The sequence below is a fragment of the Homarus americanus genome, unplaced genomic scaffold, assembly GCF_018991925.1.
Source record: "Homarus americanus isolate GMGI-L3 unplaced genomic scaffold, GMGI_Hamer_2.0 scaffold34360, whole genome shotgun sequence".
Lineage (NCBI taxonomy): Eukaryota > Metazoa > Arthropoda > Malacostraca > Decapoda > Nephropidae > Homarus > Homarus americanus.
In genome coordinates, this window is record NW_024739403.1 from 5547 (window position 1) to 22853 (window position 17307).

Sequence of the window (17307 nt, forward strand, 5' to 3'; positions counted from 1 at the left end):
GGCTCTTCACTGACTGGGAAAACCGACTGGCTCTTCACTGACCGAGGAAGGAATTTAATATCACACAGTCAATCGGTCACTCAACTATCCGCTGTCGTCAGAGAGGAACGCTGGATTCTAATTGGAAGTTAATGTACGTACTGAGATGTTGATGGAGGTGATGTTGATGATGGTGATGTTGATGATGATGGTGATGTTGATGATGGTGATGATGATGATGGTAATGAATCATTACCATCATCATCATTACTAATGATGATGTTGATGGAGGTGATGTTGATGGAGGTGATGTTGATGGAGGTAATGTTGATGGAGGTGATGTTGATGATGATGATGTTGATGATGGTGATGTTGATGATGATGGTAATGATGATGATGGAGGTAATGTTGATGGAGGTGATGTTTATGATGGTGATGATGGTGATGTTGATGATGGTGATGATGTTGATGATGGTGATGTTGATGATGATGGTATGATGATGATGATGGAGGTAATGTTGATGATGATGATGATGTAATGATGGAGGTGATGATGATGATTGATGATGGTGATGGTGATGATGGTGATGTTGATGATGATGGTAATGATGATGATGGAGGTAATGTTGATGGAGGTGATGTTTATGATGGTGATGATGGTGATGTTGATGATGGTGATGGTGATGTTGATGATGGTGATGTTGATGATGATGGTAATGATGATGATGATGGAGGTAATGTTGATGGAGGTGATGTTGATGATGGAAATGATGATGTTGATGGAGGTAATGTTGATGGAGGTGATGTTGATGATGGTGATGTTGATGATGGTGATGTTGATGATGGTGATGTTGATGATGATGGTGATGGAGGTAATGTTGATGGAGGTGATGTTGATGATGGTAATGATGATGATGGTGGAGGTAATGTGATGATGATGGTGATGTTGATGATGGTGATGTTGATGATGGTGATGTTGATGATGGTGATGTTGATGATGGTGATGTTGATGGTGATGTTGATGATGGTGATGTTGATGATGGTGATGTTGATGATGATGGTAATGATGATGATGATGGAGGTAATGTTGATGATGGTAATGATGTTGATGATGGTAATGTTGATGATGATGGTGATGATGATGATGATGATGGTAATGATGATGTTGATGGAGGTAATGTTAATGGAGGTGATGTTGATGATGGTAATGTTGATGATGATGATGATGATGGTAATGATGATGTTGATGATGGTGATGTTGATGATGGTAATGTTGATGATGGTAATGTTGATGATGGTAATGAATATTTATGAGGTAATGTTGACCCATACCACCAAAGGAAACACAAAGCACAATATAATGTTTACACTAACACTTCTTAAAACACAATTGATACACTTCTTTATATGGGTATAAAGGAATAAACATTGAATTACTTATACAGTTAAATATTAATCTTCTACTGCAGGTAAAAAGTGTGGAGAAAGAAAGAAAGAAAGAAAGAAAGAAAGAAAGAAAGAAATCTCCTGATAGACTCCCACAGCAGTCTCCCACTCACCCCAGCATCCTACACCCTCCAGGTCAGTCCTACGCCCGGAGATCCTGCGGTCTCCTCCAAGAGGGCTCGGAGGCCCCCTGGATCCTTGATATTGCCAATCAATGGTCGAGTGTCGCCACGCGCAGCTGAGAGACCCTAGAACTGGGTGTTTCCGGGGGTGCTTCCAGGAGGTATCGCGGTGTGCTTCTTGGTGGGTATCCGGGGGTGTTTCCTGGTGGGTATCCGGGGTATCTTAAGAGGGTTCCAGATGTGCTTCTTCGGTTATCCTGTCGTGCTTTCTGGGGTAGCTATATCCTTCCTGGAGTGTTCCTTTGGGTATCCTGAGGCCTCCTGAGGATATCCTATTGATCACACAACAACAACAACAACTAGGACGGAAACAGCACCACCACCACCATCTCCTCTACCACAACACGCAGCAGCAGTAAGAGAGAGAGAGAGAGAGAGAGAGAGAGAGAGAGAGAGAGAGAGAGAGAGAGAGAGAGACGGTAATGAGTGTAGTGGCATTAGTATAATTGGCCGCCCGCAAAGACTGGTTGCTGCAGGGACGGCTTCCACTAGCAATAGCTAATTAACCAAGTCATTTAATAACCAGGAGCGTCATTACAACAGACTTAATAACTGGTTCAGGTTAATCTACAAACAAAAAATTCGTGTTTTCTCTTCTTCTTCAATCTGTGTTTTCCTCGTCACCTCATTCTTGGGTCTTCCCTTTTTTTTCTTCGCATTTTTTTTGTTTTTTACTTCTTTGCATTGTCGCTTTTTTTCCTTTCTTACTTCCCCGAGTTGAGTGGTTTTTTCTTCACTTGTTTTTCGACCCTCGAGTGTTTTATTGTTTTATCCTCATATTTATCTTTGTTGATTTCTCTACCCCTATGTTTTTTATTCACTCTCTGGACTTTTTTTCCTGTTTTTCACCATTTTTTCCTAGTTTCAAAAATTTTCCCTGTTTTTCCATAACTTGACTTTTCCTTACGAATTTCCTCACTTTTTCTTTGTCTCTCCCTTCACATTTTTCTTCAATCTCTCTCTCTCTCTCTCTCTCTCTCTCTCTCTCTCTCTCTCTCTCTCTCTCTCTCTCTCTCTCTCTCTCTCTCTCTCTCTCTCTCTCTCTCTTCCCAAATAACCACACAATCTCTCTCTCTCTCTCTCTCTCTCTCTCTCAATGATTACAATCAACACTCCCAAATGTAAACAAAGCACCACCACCACCACCACCATTCCGGCAGAGGAGGTTTACGATTCTCTAGGTATTAAGAATAAACGAACATGACTACCGACCTCAATCAATACTTGGCTCTCTCTCTCTCTCTCTCTCTCTCTCTCTCTCTCTCTCTCTCTCTCTCTCTCTCTCTCTCTCTCTCTCTCTCTCTCTCTCTCTTTCTTTCGCTCTGTCTCTTATCTCCCTTCTATCTGTCTTTGTTTCTCACTCTCCCTGTTTCTTTTCTCTGCTCCTCACTCTTTACTCTCTCTCTCTCCGGGTTTATTTATCTTCCGTGGTTCAGGGTAGATGTAACAACAGTGTGACGAGGAGGGAGAGAGTTCCTGTTCCTCCCACACTGACATATGGAACACTTAAAGATTAAACTCCTTCCTTAAGCTCACCTCACCTAACCATGTTTATTTTTTAAGTTTAACAAATTTACTGGCAAAACTTAGATACAATTTACCTAATCTGAGTAGTTGAGTCAGGTCTTGACACTGAGGGTGCTGTCACTGTTCACTGCCACACAGGACAGAGGTTCATACACAAAGGAGATAATAGCATAGATCATATTCAATAGATTTATTCTATATGATGACCAATCAGTGTGGACTAACAAATTTACGATAGACTATAAGAATGTCCTCAAAGACTCCTGATTCAATGTAGTAATTACATAGTTCATGATACAATAAGCCAGGTGGCCTGAAATCTTTGACAGTGTCACATTCAATAATATAGTGTTCAAGTGTTGTGGTTTAAAGGTTTATCACAAAGTTTACATGCTGAGTGTTCCGGTATGGGTACAGCGTTACTAACTTGCCAGATGTGTCTGTATCGTAGCCTAATTCTGGCTACAAATATTAAGCTAACTTAAGCTAACCTAACCTAACCAAGCCTAACGTAGCTTAATCTACCGTTAACCTACCCTACCTTAACGCTAACATTAACCTAACGAGGCGAGGGATGGCGAAGAGGGAGAGGAGGAGGAGGAGGACTAGTTCCCATTCCTCCTTTACTAATATCTAAATGACTTTACGGGTTCACTTCTCTCGTTTTAAGGGGCAGTGTTGAGCAAGGCGAGGGATTAACTGGAGAGAGAGAGAGAGAGAGAGAGAGAGAGAGAGAGAGAGAGAGCGTTGGAAGCTGTATGTGTGTGTGTGTGTGTGTGTGTGTGTGTGTGATAGAGAGAGAGAGAGAGATGAGGGATCAGTAAAGACAGCAGCTGAGGGACCCCCGGCGAGAATCCTCCCAGATCCCCCGAGAGATCCCTGCCCAACAAAGGGAGTCATCCCAACTGTAAACAACCGCCCCTGTGTCCCTTGCAACTGTTCCCCTCTCCTCTCACCTCTCCTCCCTCTCACCTCACCTCTCCTCCCCTCCCTCTCACCTCACCTCTCCTCACCCTCCTCTCCTCCCCTCACCCCTCCTTCTCACCTCTCTCCTCCCACCCCACCTCTCCTCACGTCTTCCACTCCCTCACACCTCTCTCCTCCCGTCCCTCTCCCTCAGCCTCCTTCAGCACGTCAGATCAACTCAACCACCCCGACGCTGGATATATGTTTACAAGAGGTGGAGGGAGTCAATATTTTCCTCCCCTCCCTGACCTACCCCTCACCTCCCCCCCTCACCCCTCCCCTAGCTTACCCAAAGACTATGGAATAAAGGGAAAAGACACCATCTTCCTTCCCTCCTGCCTCATCTATCCATCTCGACCTTCACACACGAAAGTTCTGAAGGCTGGAAGGAAGGAAGGAAGGAAGGAAGGAAGGAAGGAAGGAAGGAAGGGCAGTCACAGCGCTCTCCTTTTCCTCTTCCCCTTGCAACTCTACCTCACACAGAGCTATAGAGAGTGCTGGGAGATGATGGATGAACATACACCCCCCTCTCTCATACACGTCCTCTCAGGGTGTCATAGCGAGGCTCCCAGACGATGAGCCAACAGACGGTCGGTCCTCCACGACAGATAATACTACACTGTTTATCTCTCCTAGGGTAAAAACTGTCCAGCGTTCGTGGGCAACTTTTTTCTACACCACACGACCAATATCTCACCTCAAGACGATACATAATAAACCTCGAGACACCTGCTTCAGTGTTACATAAACGTATCTGACAGGAGCAGAACATAAAGCATCGTTAGGTTGACTTAGGAAGAATAATGTCGGGGTGTAACAAACAACTGAGGCAGCTGAAGGTGTCCGCTACAGACAAGGAGGCTGAGGTTTATAGGAGGACCCCGTGGGACCTTCTGTTTCTGGAGGTGACAGGTTTCCCCCCCTGACCTCCTACACCGTGTGGGGGGGGGGGTTATCAGGCGTTGTTTCCTGATACTCTCACTGATATTACAACACCTCACGCAGCTGCTTCTGCTGCACCATAAATGTTGCTTCACCTACTGCTGCTACTTGTGACACTGCTGCAAGGGCTATTCAGTGCCAGTTGTAGTTAGTGTCAGAGCATTACTCTCAACACGATGCTCACAGATGTGAACAACTGCCGCTCCAGCCTGTCTCCCTCCATCCAGGCACATTACGAGGTCGTCTCTCTCTCTCTCTCTTCCCGTGCGCTAAGCTAACAAATAACAGGTGACAAGGAAAAATTAACTCTCGCGCTCCACAGAACACAATAATACAGGTGAGAGAACGAAACATTAATCCCCAAAATACTCTCTCTCTCTCTCTCTCTCTCTCTCTCTCTCTCTCTCTCTCTCTCTCTCTCTCTCTCTTCCATGGCTCTCTCTCTCTCTCTTCCATGGCTGTCCAACCGTATCGTGGCCATGAGGATGCAGAGATTCCATAAACGCCTGACATTTACGACGGCTATGGACTGTAAATGTTAAACACCAGAGGCTCGCGCATACTGTGAATACCACCACCGCCACGATACCTATCTGACATTTAATATACCTGATGCACTGCTCTGCTGACAGCCCAATATCGGCGATACCTTAGAGAACAGCACCGACAGTCCCCAAGATTCGTACATAAATTTTACCATAACTGAGACACAACGTATTAAAGTTCACACTATAGAGAGTATATCAGAGAGAAACTGTATCTACAGTATATATCCCGCCATCATTACCTGGGTGTCGCTAACATAAGCCAGGTATTGGTTCTCACATTACCAACTAAGGTAAATATTTAAGGTAAGACACTGAAATTAGGGAACAGTTCCAAGCACGTGAATTGTCGTAACCCATCCACGATTTTGTTCAGTTCTATGGCGAAAATCATAACAATTTAGTGAAAACCTCAAGAGTTGTCGGGCTGAGATCTCTGCTGTATATTCCTTACTAACTTTCCCGAGTAAATAATATTGTGTGCATGATAATTTACTGGTGTGAGTTTTTTTAATATTCGTGAGATTAAATGGTTGATTATAGCTTAATTACAGGTGTTGAGGCTGTGATGAACCTTGATAAAAGTATCTTCTGGTTGTGTCGCCAGAGCTGTACACCAGCCTTAAGAAGTGTGTGGAGGTGTTGGTACTCACCGTTGCTGTCACTGGGGTGTGTGGGAGGGAAGAGGTCAGCGGCGGGCTCCTCGCTAGTAGTGGAGCGGTTCAAGTTGGACTTCCTCTTGTGAGACTTGTCCCTCTCCTCGCCGCCCACACGCCGCCGCCCACCACGCCCGTCGCTACCGCTGAGAGTAGAGTCGGCAGAATCCCCGCCTATACCCGTTCGACCCTCAGCCTGCCAGAAGACCCCCAACAAATGAGAAGTGAAAAAATAAATAACAAATTACACAAGAGAATCACATTACACTGACTCCAACCCATGACTTAGACCTCTAGCCGTCAGACACAAAACTAACACATGATAGAGGATACATAGAGATCCTTGGGGACACATAGGAAACTGGGAGACACAGGAATATTATAGCATGACACATAAAGAGGAGTACAACGGGGAGGAGGAGGGGCGGTTACTGTACCTGGTCGGGTAGACGTTTGAGGGAGGCGCGGTCAGGAGAGGGTTCGCCAGCACGGCCTCGATCACCAACATTCTCTGTAAGGACACAAGAGACGCCCATGTTAACACCTGTACCTCGACCACATGTTTATAAGCTGTTGGAAAGAAAGAAAGAAATTAAGTTAAATTATCTACCCAGCAACGCCATCTACTTCGTCACAAAATTAACTCTTATCAAACATCTACTCCGTTGGGTCAACTACCCGACCAAATGATCTATCCGGCCACACGATCTATCCGGCCACACGATCTATCCGGCCACCAGTAATCAATCCCGGCCATGGCGAGGTAGTGAAGCACTGATGGTCACCAGAGCAGGAGCCGGACACAAATCCAATCTATCCCTGGCCAGATAGGTTTTCTGGGCTATCCCCTCTGGGTCGGACCTGACCACCTCACCCCTCCCCCTCCCTTCACCTCACCTCACCCCTCGCCTCCCTTTCTTATACTGTGCTGTGTTATTCTCTACTTTCTTCCTCTCCCCTCTTTCCCCCTTCTTCCTCCTCCTCCCTGTTCCTTTCTTCTTCCTCCTCCTTCCTCTTCCACTCTCCTTCCATTCCTCCTCTCCCACTCATTTCTTCTTGTCTTCCTCTCTTTCCCTCTCACTCATTTCTTCCTCTTCTTCCCTCCAAATCCGCCCCTCCTCCTCCTCCTCCTCCTCCACTCATCAACCTCTTCCTATTCCATCATCTCCATTCATTCTACTCCCGTTTTCTCTCTCGCTCTCTCTCTTTCATCCATCATCCACCTCCCCCACACATCCATCTATCCTATCCCCCACGTAAATCACTGTTCTGTGTGTGTGTGTGTGTGTGTTAATGAATATCTAAAAAAAAAAAAATACGCGATTCCAATCAAATAAAATCCGCCATTGGCCCCGACGCTGCAAAACACGACACCAAACTTACATAGAAACTAATGAAAAAATTTATCTATCCATCTATCTATCTATCTATCTATCTATTTGTCTTTCTATCTATCTTATCCCAAAACACACAAACTTGGTCTATATTCATTCCTTAATTAAGAGTCAAATGAGGCACCAGACAGACAGACAGACAGACAGACAGACAGTACACACAACACCTGAGCCGGTATAAAGGTTGAGTCATAATACAGTATATCAACAAACACCAACTGCCGGCACTGCACTCGACCATCTTCACTTCCTCAACTGCAACGTTAGGTACCCCGGAATTGAACCAACGACCATTAGGAAAGAAATCGAGGCATTGTAACCACTCGACCTTCACGACACCTGACAGAAAAACACCCGATACCATAACATTCCACTGCACTTGAACTCTTACAAAGGATTCAACTGTGTACTTGAGACAGGAAATAAAATAAATAAAAATCAAACTGCAGTAAAAGATAAAAACAAGATGCATGTTAAAATTCACCTGCAACTGAGCCTGGATTATTAAAGTGTGAAGTGGGGTGGAGTGGGGGATGAGAGGGAAGGGGTGAGTGGGGGATAAGAGGGAAGGGGGGTAAGCAGTGCATTTCCTCCCCCTCCCCAGCCAGCCAACACGAGGGGTCATCAGAGAATATTGATCAGTGTATGGGCCGCCACTCAACACAACATACAGTACACCTACATTACCGCGTGTTGACTCTGTAGAAATAGCCCCCCCTCTCTCTCTCTCTCTCTCTCTCTCTCTCTCTCTCTCTCTCTCATATACTGTATTTTGAATTAACGTAAGGATGGTATATAATTATCTAACACTGAACTAAAAAAAAAAGTGTGTAAAAAATATTAAAAAAAAAGTCATACCCTAACAAATAAATAAAAAAAATACCGTTTTATCTACTAAACAAACACACAAACAAAATAATACCCTATAATACCTAATAAACCACTAACAAAAACACTGTCATATTATATTAACAACAAAAACAACGACGTTATATCAATGAGACGACACAACGGCTACGGTACGACGCAACACAAGTCTACGGATATGACGCCAAACATTTAACTTATTCGAGTGTTCCCGCGTCAGTGTGTTGGTGATGGTGGTAATGGTGATGGTGGTAATGGTGGTAGTAGTAATGGTGGTGGTGGAAGTAATGGTGGTGGCTCTCTCTCTCTCTCTCTCTCTCTCTCTCTCTCTCTCTCTCTCTCTCTCTCATGAACCTCCCATTACCCGCCCCACCACCACCTCCTCCTCCTCCTCCCAGCCCTCTCCTTCCTCCCTTTTATCAATTTTCCACTTCCTCGAGTCTCCCCGTCTCCGTCTGCCTTCATCTTCCACCTCCATGGCCTTCCTTCCCTTCTGCTTTCCTTCTCCTCCTTCCCTACCCCTCTCATCTCCCTCTCTGTCACTATCCTCTCCCCGTCCTTCTTTTTCTCTTCTTCTTCTCTCCCTACATCCCTTCCAACCTTCCCCTCCATGACCCTCCTCCTCCTCCCCTCCGCTGACCCTCCTCCTCCTCCCCTCCATGACCCCTCCTCCTCCCCCTCCATGACCCTCCTCCTCCCCTCCATCCTCCCCTTCCCCATGACCCTCCTCCTCCTCCCCTCCATGACCTACCTCCCCCCTCCATAAAACCCTCCCACTTCTCCCCCTCCTTCATAACCCACACGTAAGGTCAGGTCTCTTACCACTGAAGAAAACGAAGAACCTTTGTGGCGAGAATCTGAAACTAAAATACCAGAGAAACGACAGAAATACCATAGAAGAGACAGAAATACAACAAAAGAGACAGAAAATACCAGACAGACGACAGAAAGGAGAAATAACAATCATATAAAAAAGATTAAAAGACGCCTTTTTTCACCGAGAGTCCAGAAGCATATTGTGAACTTTGATCAAAGGAATATATATATACATGAGTTTTGCTCCGTGTTATAAGTCCGAGGGATAAAATGATGTTTCTTTTATGTTCTAGAGAGAGAGAGAGGAAGATAAGAGACGGACGGACGGGTAGGAAGATATTAAACACCATTCCCTACCGTACTTCAGGTGAGGTGAGGTAAGGTTAGGTTAGGTTAGGTTAGGTGATGCAGAGTAAACAAAAAGTAAACAAAAGTAAAAAATAAAAGAATAAAAATAAATACAAAAACCAAAAGAGATAAATTATTATCCAGGAATAAGACAAAGGTGAAGTTGCATACAAAATACAACAGGTGATTTAATATATATATATATATATATATATATATATATATATATATATATATATATATATATATATATATATATATATATATATAGAAGAGAGAGATATCACATGATCAAGGGCCAGTAACCCCACCTCCACCATACCAGGCCAGAGGATCACACACCCACACAGCCTCTAGCATCAATAGAGCACTAATATATCACAAGTGTACACCACAGGAGGGGCAGGGGGCGGGGGCGTCGACCTTTACAACAGGTCGTCGCCACTGATGCCAACGACCTGGTAAACCCCTACCTAGCTGTTCCGTCAAGTGGTGGTGGTGGTGGTGGTGGTGGAAGAGGGGGGAAGATTAGAAGAGTGGGATAGCAGGAAGAGGGAAGTAGGAAGAAGGGGGAGGGCTTAAGGAGGAGGAAGACGGGGGGGCGGGAGCAGGAAGAGTAGCAGTAGCAGAAGTAAGCGTTAAAAGCGTATCAGTGGTAAAATATAACTACTATTTTACAAGTCTCCACAACACAAGCTACATTAGAGTGTTTATTGGAGGGTGACAAACACACTATATCATCATCATCATCATCATCATCATCATCATCATCATCATCATCATCATCATCATCATCAACATCATCATCATCATCATCATCATCATCATCATCATCATTATCATCAACATAAAATCCCAACATTAACAGATTTGACCACAACATAAAAACGACTCTTGCAACAAATGAAAAAAAAGGAAAAATATAGACATAACGAAAACATATAAGACTAGAATGAGAAGATAAAAATGAAAGAGATTAAGATAAAAGAGAATAGGTAGAGAAGAGACACGTAGGAAGGAAGGGACACAGATAAACACAAGCTCTCGTCCCTAAACAGAAGGGTCACCCGCTACTGTACCTCCACGTCTACTAACAAGTCTCCAATGACAGCAAGGGGTTCTGTTGCGGTGTTAAGACGGTGTCACCCTTCTCACCAGCATATAACCTGGGTGAGTGGGGTGAGTGGTGTGGGGTGAGTGGTGTAGGGTGAGTGGAGTGGGGTGAGTGGGGTGGAGAGAGGGTGAGTGGGTGGGGTGAGTGGAGTGGGGGTGGGGGTGAGTCAGGTGGGTGGGATTGAGTGGAATAGAGTGGGGTGGTGGAGTGGGGTGAGTGGGGTGAGATGGTGGTGGGGTGAGTGGGTGGGGTGGGGTGAGCAGGGCTGGGTGGGGTGGAGTGGAATAGGTGGGGTGAGTGGGTGGGGTGGGGTGGTGGGTGGGGTGGGTGGGTGGGGTGGTGGGTGGGGTGGTGGGTGGGTGGGTGGAGTGGGGTGGGGTGGGTGGGTGGGGTGGTGGGGAGGTGAGTGGAGTGGGGTGAGGTGGTGGGTGGGGTGGGTGGGTGGGGTGGGGTGAGTAAGGGAAGGGGTGGGGTGAGTGGCGTGGGTGAGGTGGGGGTGGGGTGGGGTGGTGGTGGGGTGGTGGGTGTGGGGTGGGGGTGAGTGGGTGGGGTGGTGTGGTGGGTGGGGTGAGTGGGAGAGGTGGGATGAGTGGAGTGGGTGGTGGGGAGGGTGGGAGTGAAAGAATTGGAGTGGGTGGGTGGTGGGGGTGGAGTGGTGGGTGGGTGGGTGGGGGGAGGGTGGTGGGTGGGTGGGGTGGTGGAGTGGGGTGGGGTGGGTGGGTGGGGTGGGGTGGTGGGTGGGGTGGGTGGGTGGGGAGGAGGGATGGGGTGGGGTGGGGTGGGTGGGTGGGGTGGGAGTGGTGGGTGGGGTGGGGTGGGGTGGAGTGGGTGGGGTGGGGTGCAGGTGGGTGGGGTGGGGTGAGTGGGTGGGGTGGGGTGGAGTGGAGTGGGGTGGTGGAGTGGGGAGGGTGGGGTGGGGTGGGGTGAGTGGGTGGGGTGGTGAAGTGGGGTGGGGTGGGCTGGGGTGGGGTGGGGTGGGTGGGGTGGTGGGGTGGAGTGGGTGGGGTGGGGTGGAGTGGTGGGTGAGTGGGGTGGGGTGAGTGGGGTGGGGTGAGTGGAGTGGGGTGGTCTTTGTTGCTTAATTTCTCAAGGCTCTTTCTTTTTACCTCCAATATGGTTCAAATTTTATTTCTCATACGTTGTTTTATCTCTCACGACTTCCTACGTTTATCTCCCATTATCTCTCTAGTCTCTCCTACGTTATCTCCCATTATCTCTCTAGTCTCTCCTACGTTATCTCCCATTATCTCTCTAGTCTCTCCTACGTTATCTCCCATTATCTCTCTAGTCTCTCCTACGTTATCTCCCATTATCTCTCTAGTCTCTACGTTATCTCCCATTATCTCTCTAGTCTCTCTTACATTTATCTCCCATTATCTCTCTAGTCTCTCCTACGTTATCTCCCATTATCTCTCTAGTCTCTCCTACGTTATCTCCCATTATCTCTCTAGTCTCTCCTACGTTATCTCCCTGATTCTCTCTCAGTCTCTCTACATTATCTCCCAAGCCATCCTGCCTGCCTAATACCACACATCCTTTGGTGGTAGTGGTGGTGGTAGTAGTGTCAGCAACTTGGGAGAGACCCAACAAAACCTGAGACAGACAGACAAGGCCTCTCTCTCTCTATCTCTCTCTCTCTCTCTCTCTCTCTCTCTCTCTCTCTCTCTCTCTCTCTCCGGATCATTTGGTTTATCTCATTGATTATATAAAGTATTAGGCAGATAAGTCTTCTCAGGCTCAGTCCCCCTGAGTGAATTTGGGTGGGGGTGGGGGGTGTGGGTGGGGTTGTGGGTGGGGTGGGTGGGTGGGGGGTTGTGGGTGGGGGTTGTGGGTGGGGTGGGGGTTGTTGGTGGGATTGTGGGTGGGGGTGTGGGTGGGGGGTTGTGGGTGGGGGTTGTGGGTGGGGGTTGTGGGTGGGGGTTGTGGGTGGGGGTTGTGGGTGGGGGTTGTGGGTGGGGGTTGTGGGTGGGGGTTGTGGGTGGGGTTATTGGTGATGGCTCTATGGAAGGAGGAGGGGGGGATGTGGGTAGGGGCTAACTCATTGTGGGGACTACTTAAAAACACACGGGGCTACAATAGGCTTAAAGACTCTGATTATATTGGGGGCTACGGATGAGACAATCTAGGACTATGTTGGGACTAAAATGGAGGCTATACGTTGGGACTTCGTTGGGATTTCCTTCAGACTACAGTACATTATGACTTCCTTGGGGCTACATTAGAGCTAAGGGGGAACAACACCGGTGCTTCCTCGGGGCTACGTTGGACGGTTGGGACTATTTGGGAACTATGTCGGGGCTATTTAGGGACTACATTGGGGGCTATTTGGAGAGTACGCTGGAGTTATTTAGGTGCTATTTGTGAACTACACTGGGGCTATTTTAAGGTTAAATTGGGGGCTATTTTAGGGTTACTCTAAAAGACCCATCTCTTGAGCCCTGAGGTCCCTAACGCCAGCCAATAACCACGTCAGCATCAGCAAGCGACTTAGGCCTAACGAGATCTAGACCGACCTAATGACTTGTTGGAGAGAAACGCCCATTCGTCGATTCACTGCTTCACTGGTTCACTCTTTTGGTGGTTCACTGCTTCTTTGCTTCACTGCTTTGGTGGTTAACTTGTTCACTGCTTCTTTGCTTCACTGGTTCACTCTTTTGGTGGTTCACTGCTTCACTCTTTTGGTGGTTCACGGCTTCTTTGCTTCACTGGTTCACTGATTTGGTGGTTCACGGCTTCTTTGCTTCACTGGCTCACTGTTTTGGTGGTTCACGGCTTCTTTGCTTCACTGTTTTGGTAGTTAACTTGTTCACTGCTTCTTTGCTTTACTGTTCCGCTGGTTCACTGCTTTGTTGATTCACTGACTCTGGTTCGCTGATAGTTAACCGACTCACTGGTTCAGGAGATCCTTGATGAACCAGTTTGCTCTCTCTCTCTCTCTCTCTCTCTCTCTCTCTCTCTCTCTCTCTCTCTCTCTCTCACACACACAATTCAGCCAAACCATCAATAAACCGAGCAGGTGCAGCATACAGTATCGCGAACGTTGCCTCACTGCACTGTGCCTTGAAGGTCATGGGGTAAGGCTGGCACTGGTGGCCCAAACATTTAATAAGAAGAAAATATTGTAATAATAATAATACTAATAATAATGGTATTTTACATCATCTAGGCCTAAAGTGATTCATTCAAATGTTGAAGATCTATGAAAAAAAATTATAATTCAATGTTTACCCCAATGTTTAGACACAGGCCCATGTTTAAAAAAAATGCTAACCTAGTTATGTTTTTTTTTTTCGGGATCAGTTCAACTCTTAACCATATAAGTGCAATGTACACACACAGACAAAGTACCTGTGGCTTCCCAATGAATGTTAGTTCGTGATTTACTTTTACAAGGTTTCCAAATGCCACACCTGAGTAAGGATTAGAACACACACACACACACACACACACACACACACACACACACACACACACACACACACACACACACACACACACACACACACACACACACACACACACACACACACACACACACACACACACACACACACACACACACACACACACACACACACACACACACACACACACACACACACACACACACACACACACACACACACACACACACACACACACACACACACACACACACACACACACACACACACACACACACACACACACACACACACACACACACACACACACACACACACATATGAAGGCTTGACTGTACAGTACATCACAACTAATACTACACACAGTACTTATAAATAACACAAGATAACAGTAAAAGATATAGTAAAATAATGCATTCGTTACATAACAACTTAGAGGTGAAGCCTTGGTGTAGGTCAAGGTAATGTCTGGTGGATTACTGTGGTGGAACAGGTAGTGGAGTCCTTTATATGTCAATGGTATTCTATGATCAGCGCTTACATGTCTATTATAACCCCACTGGCAGACAGGAACTAGAAACCGGTATATTGAGGCAGAGCAATAGGTAAGTGACAAAGGAATAAAGGAAATGATAAGTGTAATGAAGGAAAGCTCGTGTAACTGTGCATGATGCTTCAGATAGTTAACAGATCTTAGCCGGTATGTTTGGTATCCCGGACACATGTACAAATATATTATCATATAACATACACGTAAAATATATCTAAAGTAACCACAACAACTCTTAATTACATCGAGCGACCTAAGTCAACAAGAGGCGTAACCTACCATAACAAGACCTAACCTAACCTAACCTACCATAACAAGACCTAACCTAACCTAACCTACCATAACAAGACCTAACCTAACCTACCATAACAAGAACAAACCTAACCTACCATAACAAGACCAAACCTAACCTACCATAACAAGAACAAACCTAACCTACCATAACAAGACTAACCTAACCTACCATATGAGAACAAACCTAACCTGCCATAACAAGGCCTAACCTAACCCCACCATAGCAAGGCCTAGCAACCTACCATAACAAGAGCCTAACCTAACCTACCATAACAAGACCCACAACACAACCTACCATAACAAGACCTAACCTAACCTACCATAACAAGACCTAACCTAACCTACCATAACAAGAACAAACCTAACCTACCATAACAAGACCTAACCTAACCTACCATAACAAGACCTAACCTAACCCACCATAACAAGACCTAACCCAACCTACCATAACAAGACCTAACCTAACCTACCATAACAAGACCTAACCTAACCTACCATAACAAGACAAGACTCACCGTAGCCCATCACATTCCTGAAGAGGATCTTGACCATGATCCACGTATAGCGGTGGTTTATACAAGCGAGGGTCTATGTTTCCATGACGGTGGAGGAGGAGCATCTGGTGGTAGTCAATCCTCACCTGACGGGCAGACGTCTGGCTCTCCAGGCCGAACACTTCCTCATCCCGCTCACCACCCACGACACACCACGATATAGACACTCACTGATCTTGACTCCTGACTTTAAGTATTCCGAATGAGTCACGAGGGTAAACAATTCATGATAGTCTACGAGCGTTAGTAGTTTATCTCTGTTTCCTTTGTGTGCCTGACGCGACGATACCTGCCAGGGGTAGGTAACTTTATGGGTCATAGAAGAAGAGGGTGGGGACAGGTTGTGTGGGTGGGTGGTGTGGGCGGAGTGAGTGGGCGGCTACAACATTATCGGTGAGAGTGGGTGGTGGAAACTGTAACTCGTGTGTGTGTGTGTGTGTGTGGGCCTGATCCTTCCTTCCGGCCCCCGCACGCGTATTGATCACGGAGAATCTCGGCCACTTGTTGGTCCAGACCCGCCACCACTCATTACTGACTCTGCCACCACACTACACACACACACTGCCTCATACACCTCCCACACCACCCACATCATTAAACCCCATACAAGCCTTTAACACTCTACTCTACACCCCCACCCCCCCCACCCCCTCCCACAGTAATGCGCCAAACGATGCAGACAAAAAAAGTCGTCCTTGGGTATCGCATTGCCTCTCTCTCTCACACACATTCACTCTACGTCTGAGGGGTGAGGAGGAAAGTGGGTGGGGAGAGGAGAATGGGGGAGAGGGGGTGGGGAGGGAGAGGAGTGGGGGAGAGGGGGTGGGGGAGAGGGGGTGGGGGGGGTTAGTGTTTACAGTGTTCCTCATTTCCTCCCCGAGTCGACACTGGGGCCAGGTACTGTGTCACACATTCCCGACATTGGCAAATATTCTCCCTCGCGACCTTGAAGCATTCCGACACGAGACCAGTTTTTTTTTTTGAAGGTCATGCTAACACGGGGGAGGAGGAGGAGGAAGACGAGAAGAGGAGAACGAGGAGGAGGAGGAGGAGGAGGAGGTGTCCTGCTTCTACTAGTGCTATCTAGTCTGCACTCTCTACTGTCAATTTTAAGTTCCATCTATCACTCGTTTTTTAGTTCCCTCTTTGTCACTGTCCGTCACCCGTCTGTTCCATTTGCCACTACTGTCACTCTTGATTTTCTCAACCACTTTGCTTTTATTCATAAATGTTCTGAAATCATTGCCTTAGTTCTCCGTCGACTGTCACTCATTACTTCTTTCCGTCACTCTGAGTAACTCATAAATTCCCCCCCCATCACTCTTAGTGTCCCTGTCTACATTCACTCCTACCATCACTCTACCGTTATCAGTTCCCACCCTCACTAATTCATCACTACTGTTCTCTCTATGATACCCATCGTCAATTCCTCCTCCTTCAAGTGTCCTGCAGGGCCGACCGTCACTCACGTGTCCCCCATGAGTGCCTTACGTCACTCTTCTGTCGCTATGTCACCTAATGACCTCACAAACTCCCTTCACAACTCCGGAGACTCCCTCACTCCCTCAGGTGGGCGGACAAGAGAGTACACACACACACTGGTGAATGAGTAACAGTCTCATCTCGGCGTAACGCCTCTGTGTTGACACTTGGTGTCTACCTTCCTCCTCCCCGCGACACACACACTCGCTACAGTATTGATGGCACACCCCCTTACACCACC

At 46.7% G+C, this 17307-nt stretch overlaps 1 protein-coding gene across 1 annotated transcript in view; it reads right to left on the bottom strand.

The window, feature by feature from the left end:
- Window positions 1-6109: 6109 nt before the first annotated feature.
- Window positions 6110-17307, bottom strand: part of LOC121874603 (zinc finger CCCH domain-containing protein 13-like) — a 141912-nt gene continuing 130714 nt past the window's right edge. Inside the window, exons 11-12 of the mRNA XM_042378829.1 lie at window positions 6681-6754; window positions 6110-6439 (exon numbers count right to left, since the gene is read on the bottom strand). Of these exons, the coding sequence (XP_042234763.1) occupies window positions 6125-6439; window positions 6681-6754 (389 nt within the window). The 3' untranslated portion in view covers window positions 6110-6124. The remainder of the gene's footprint in view (window positions 6440-6680; window positions 6755-17307) is intronic.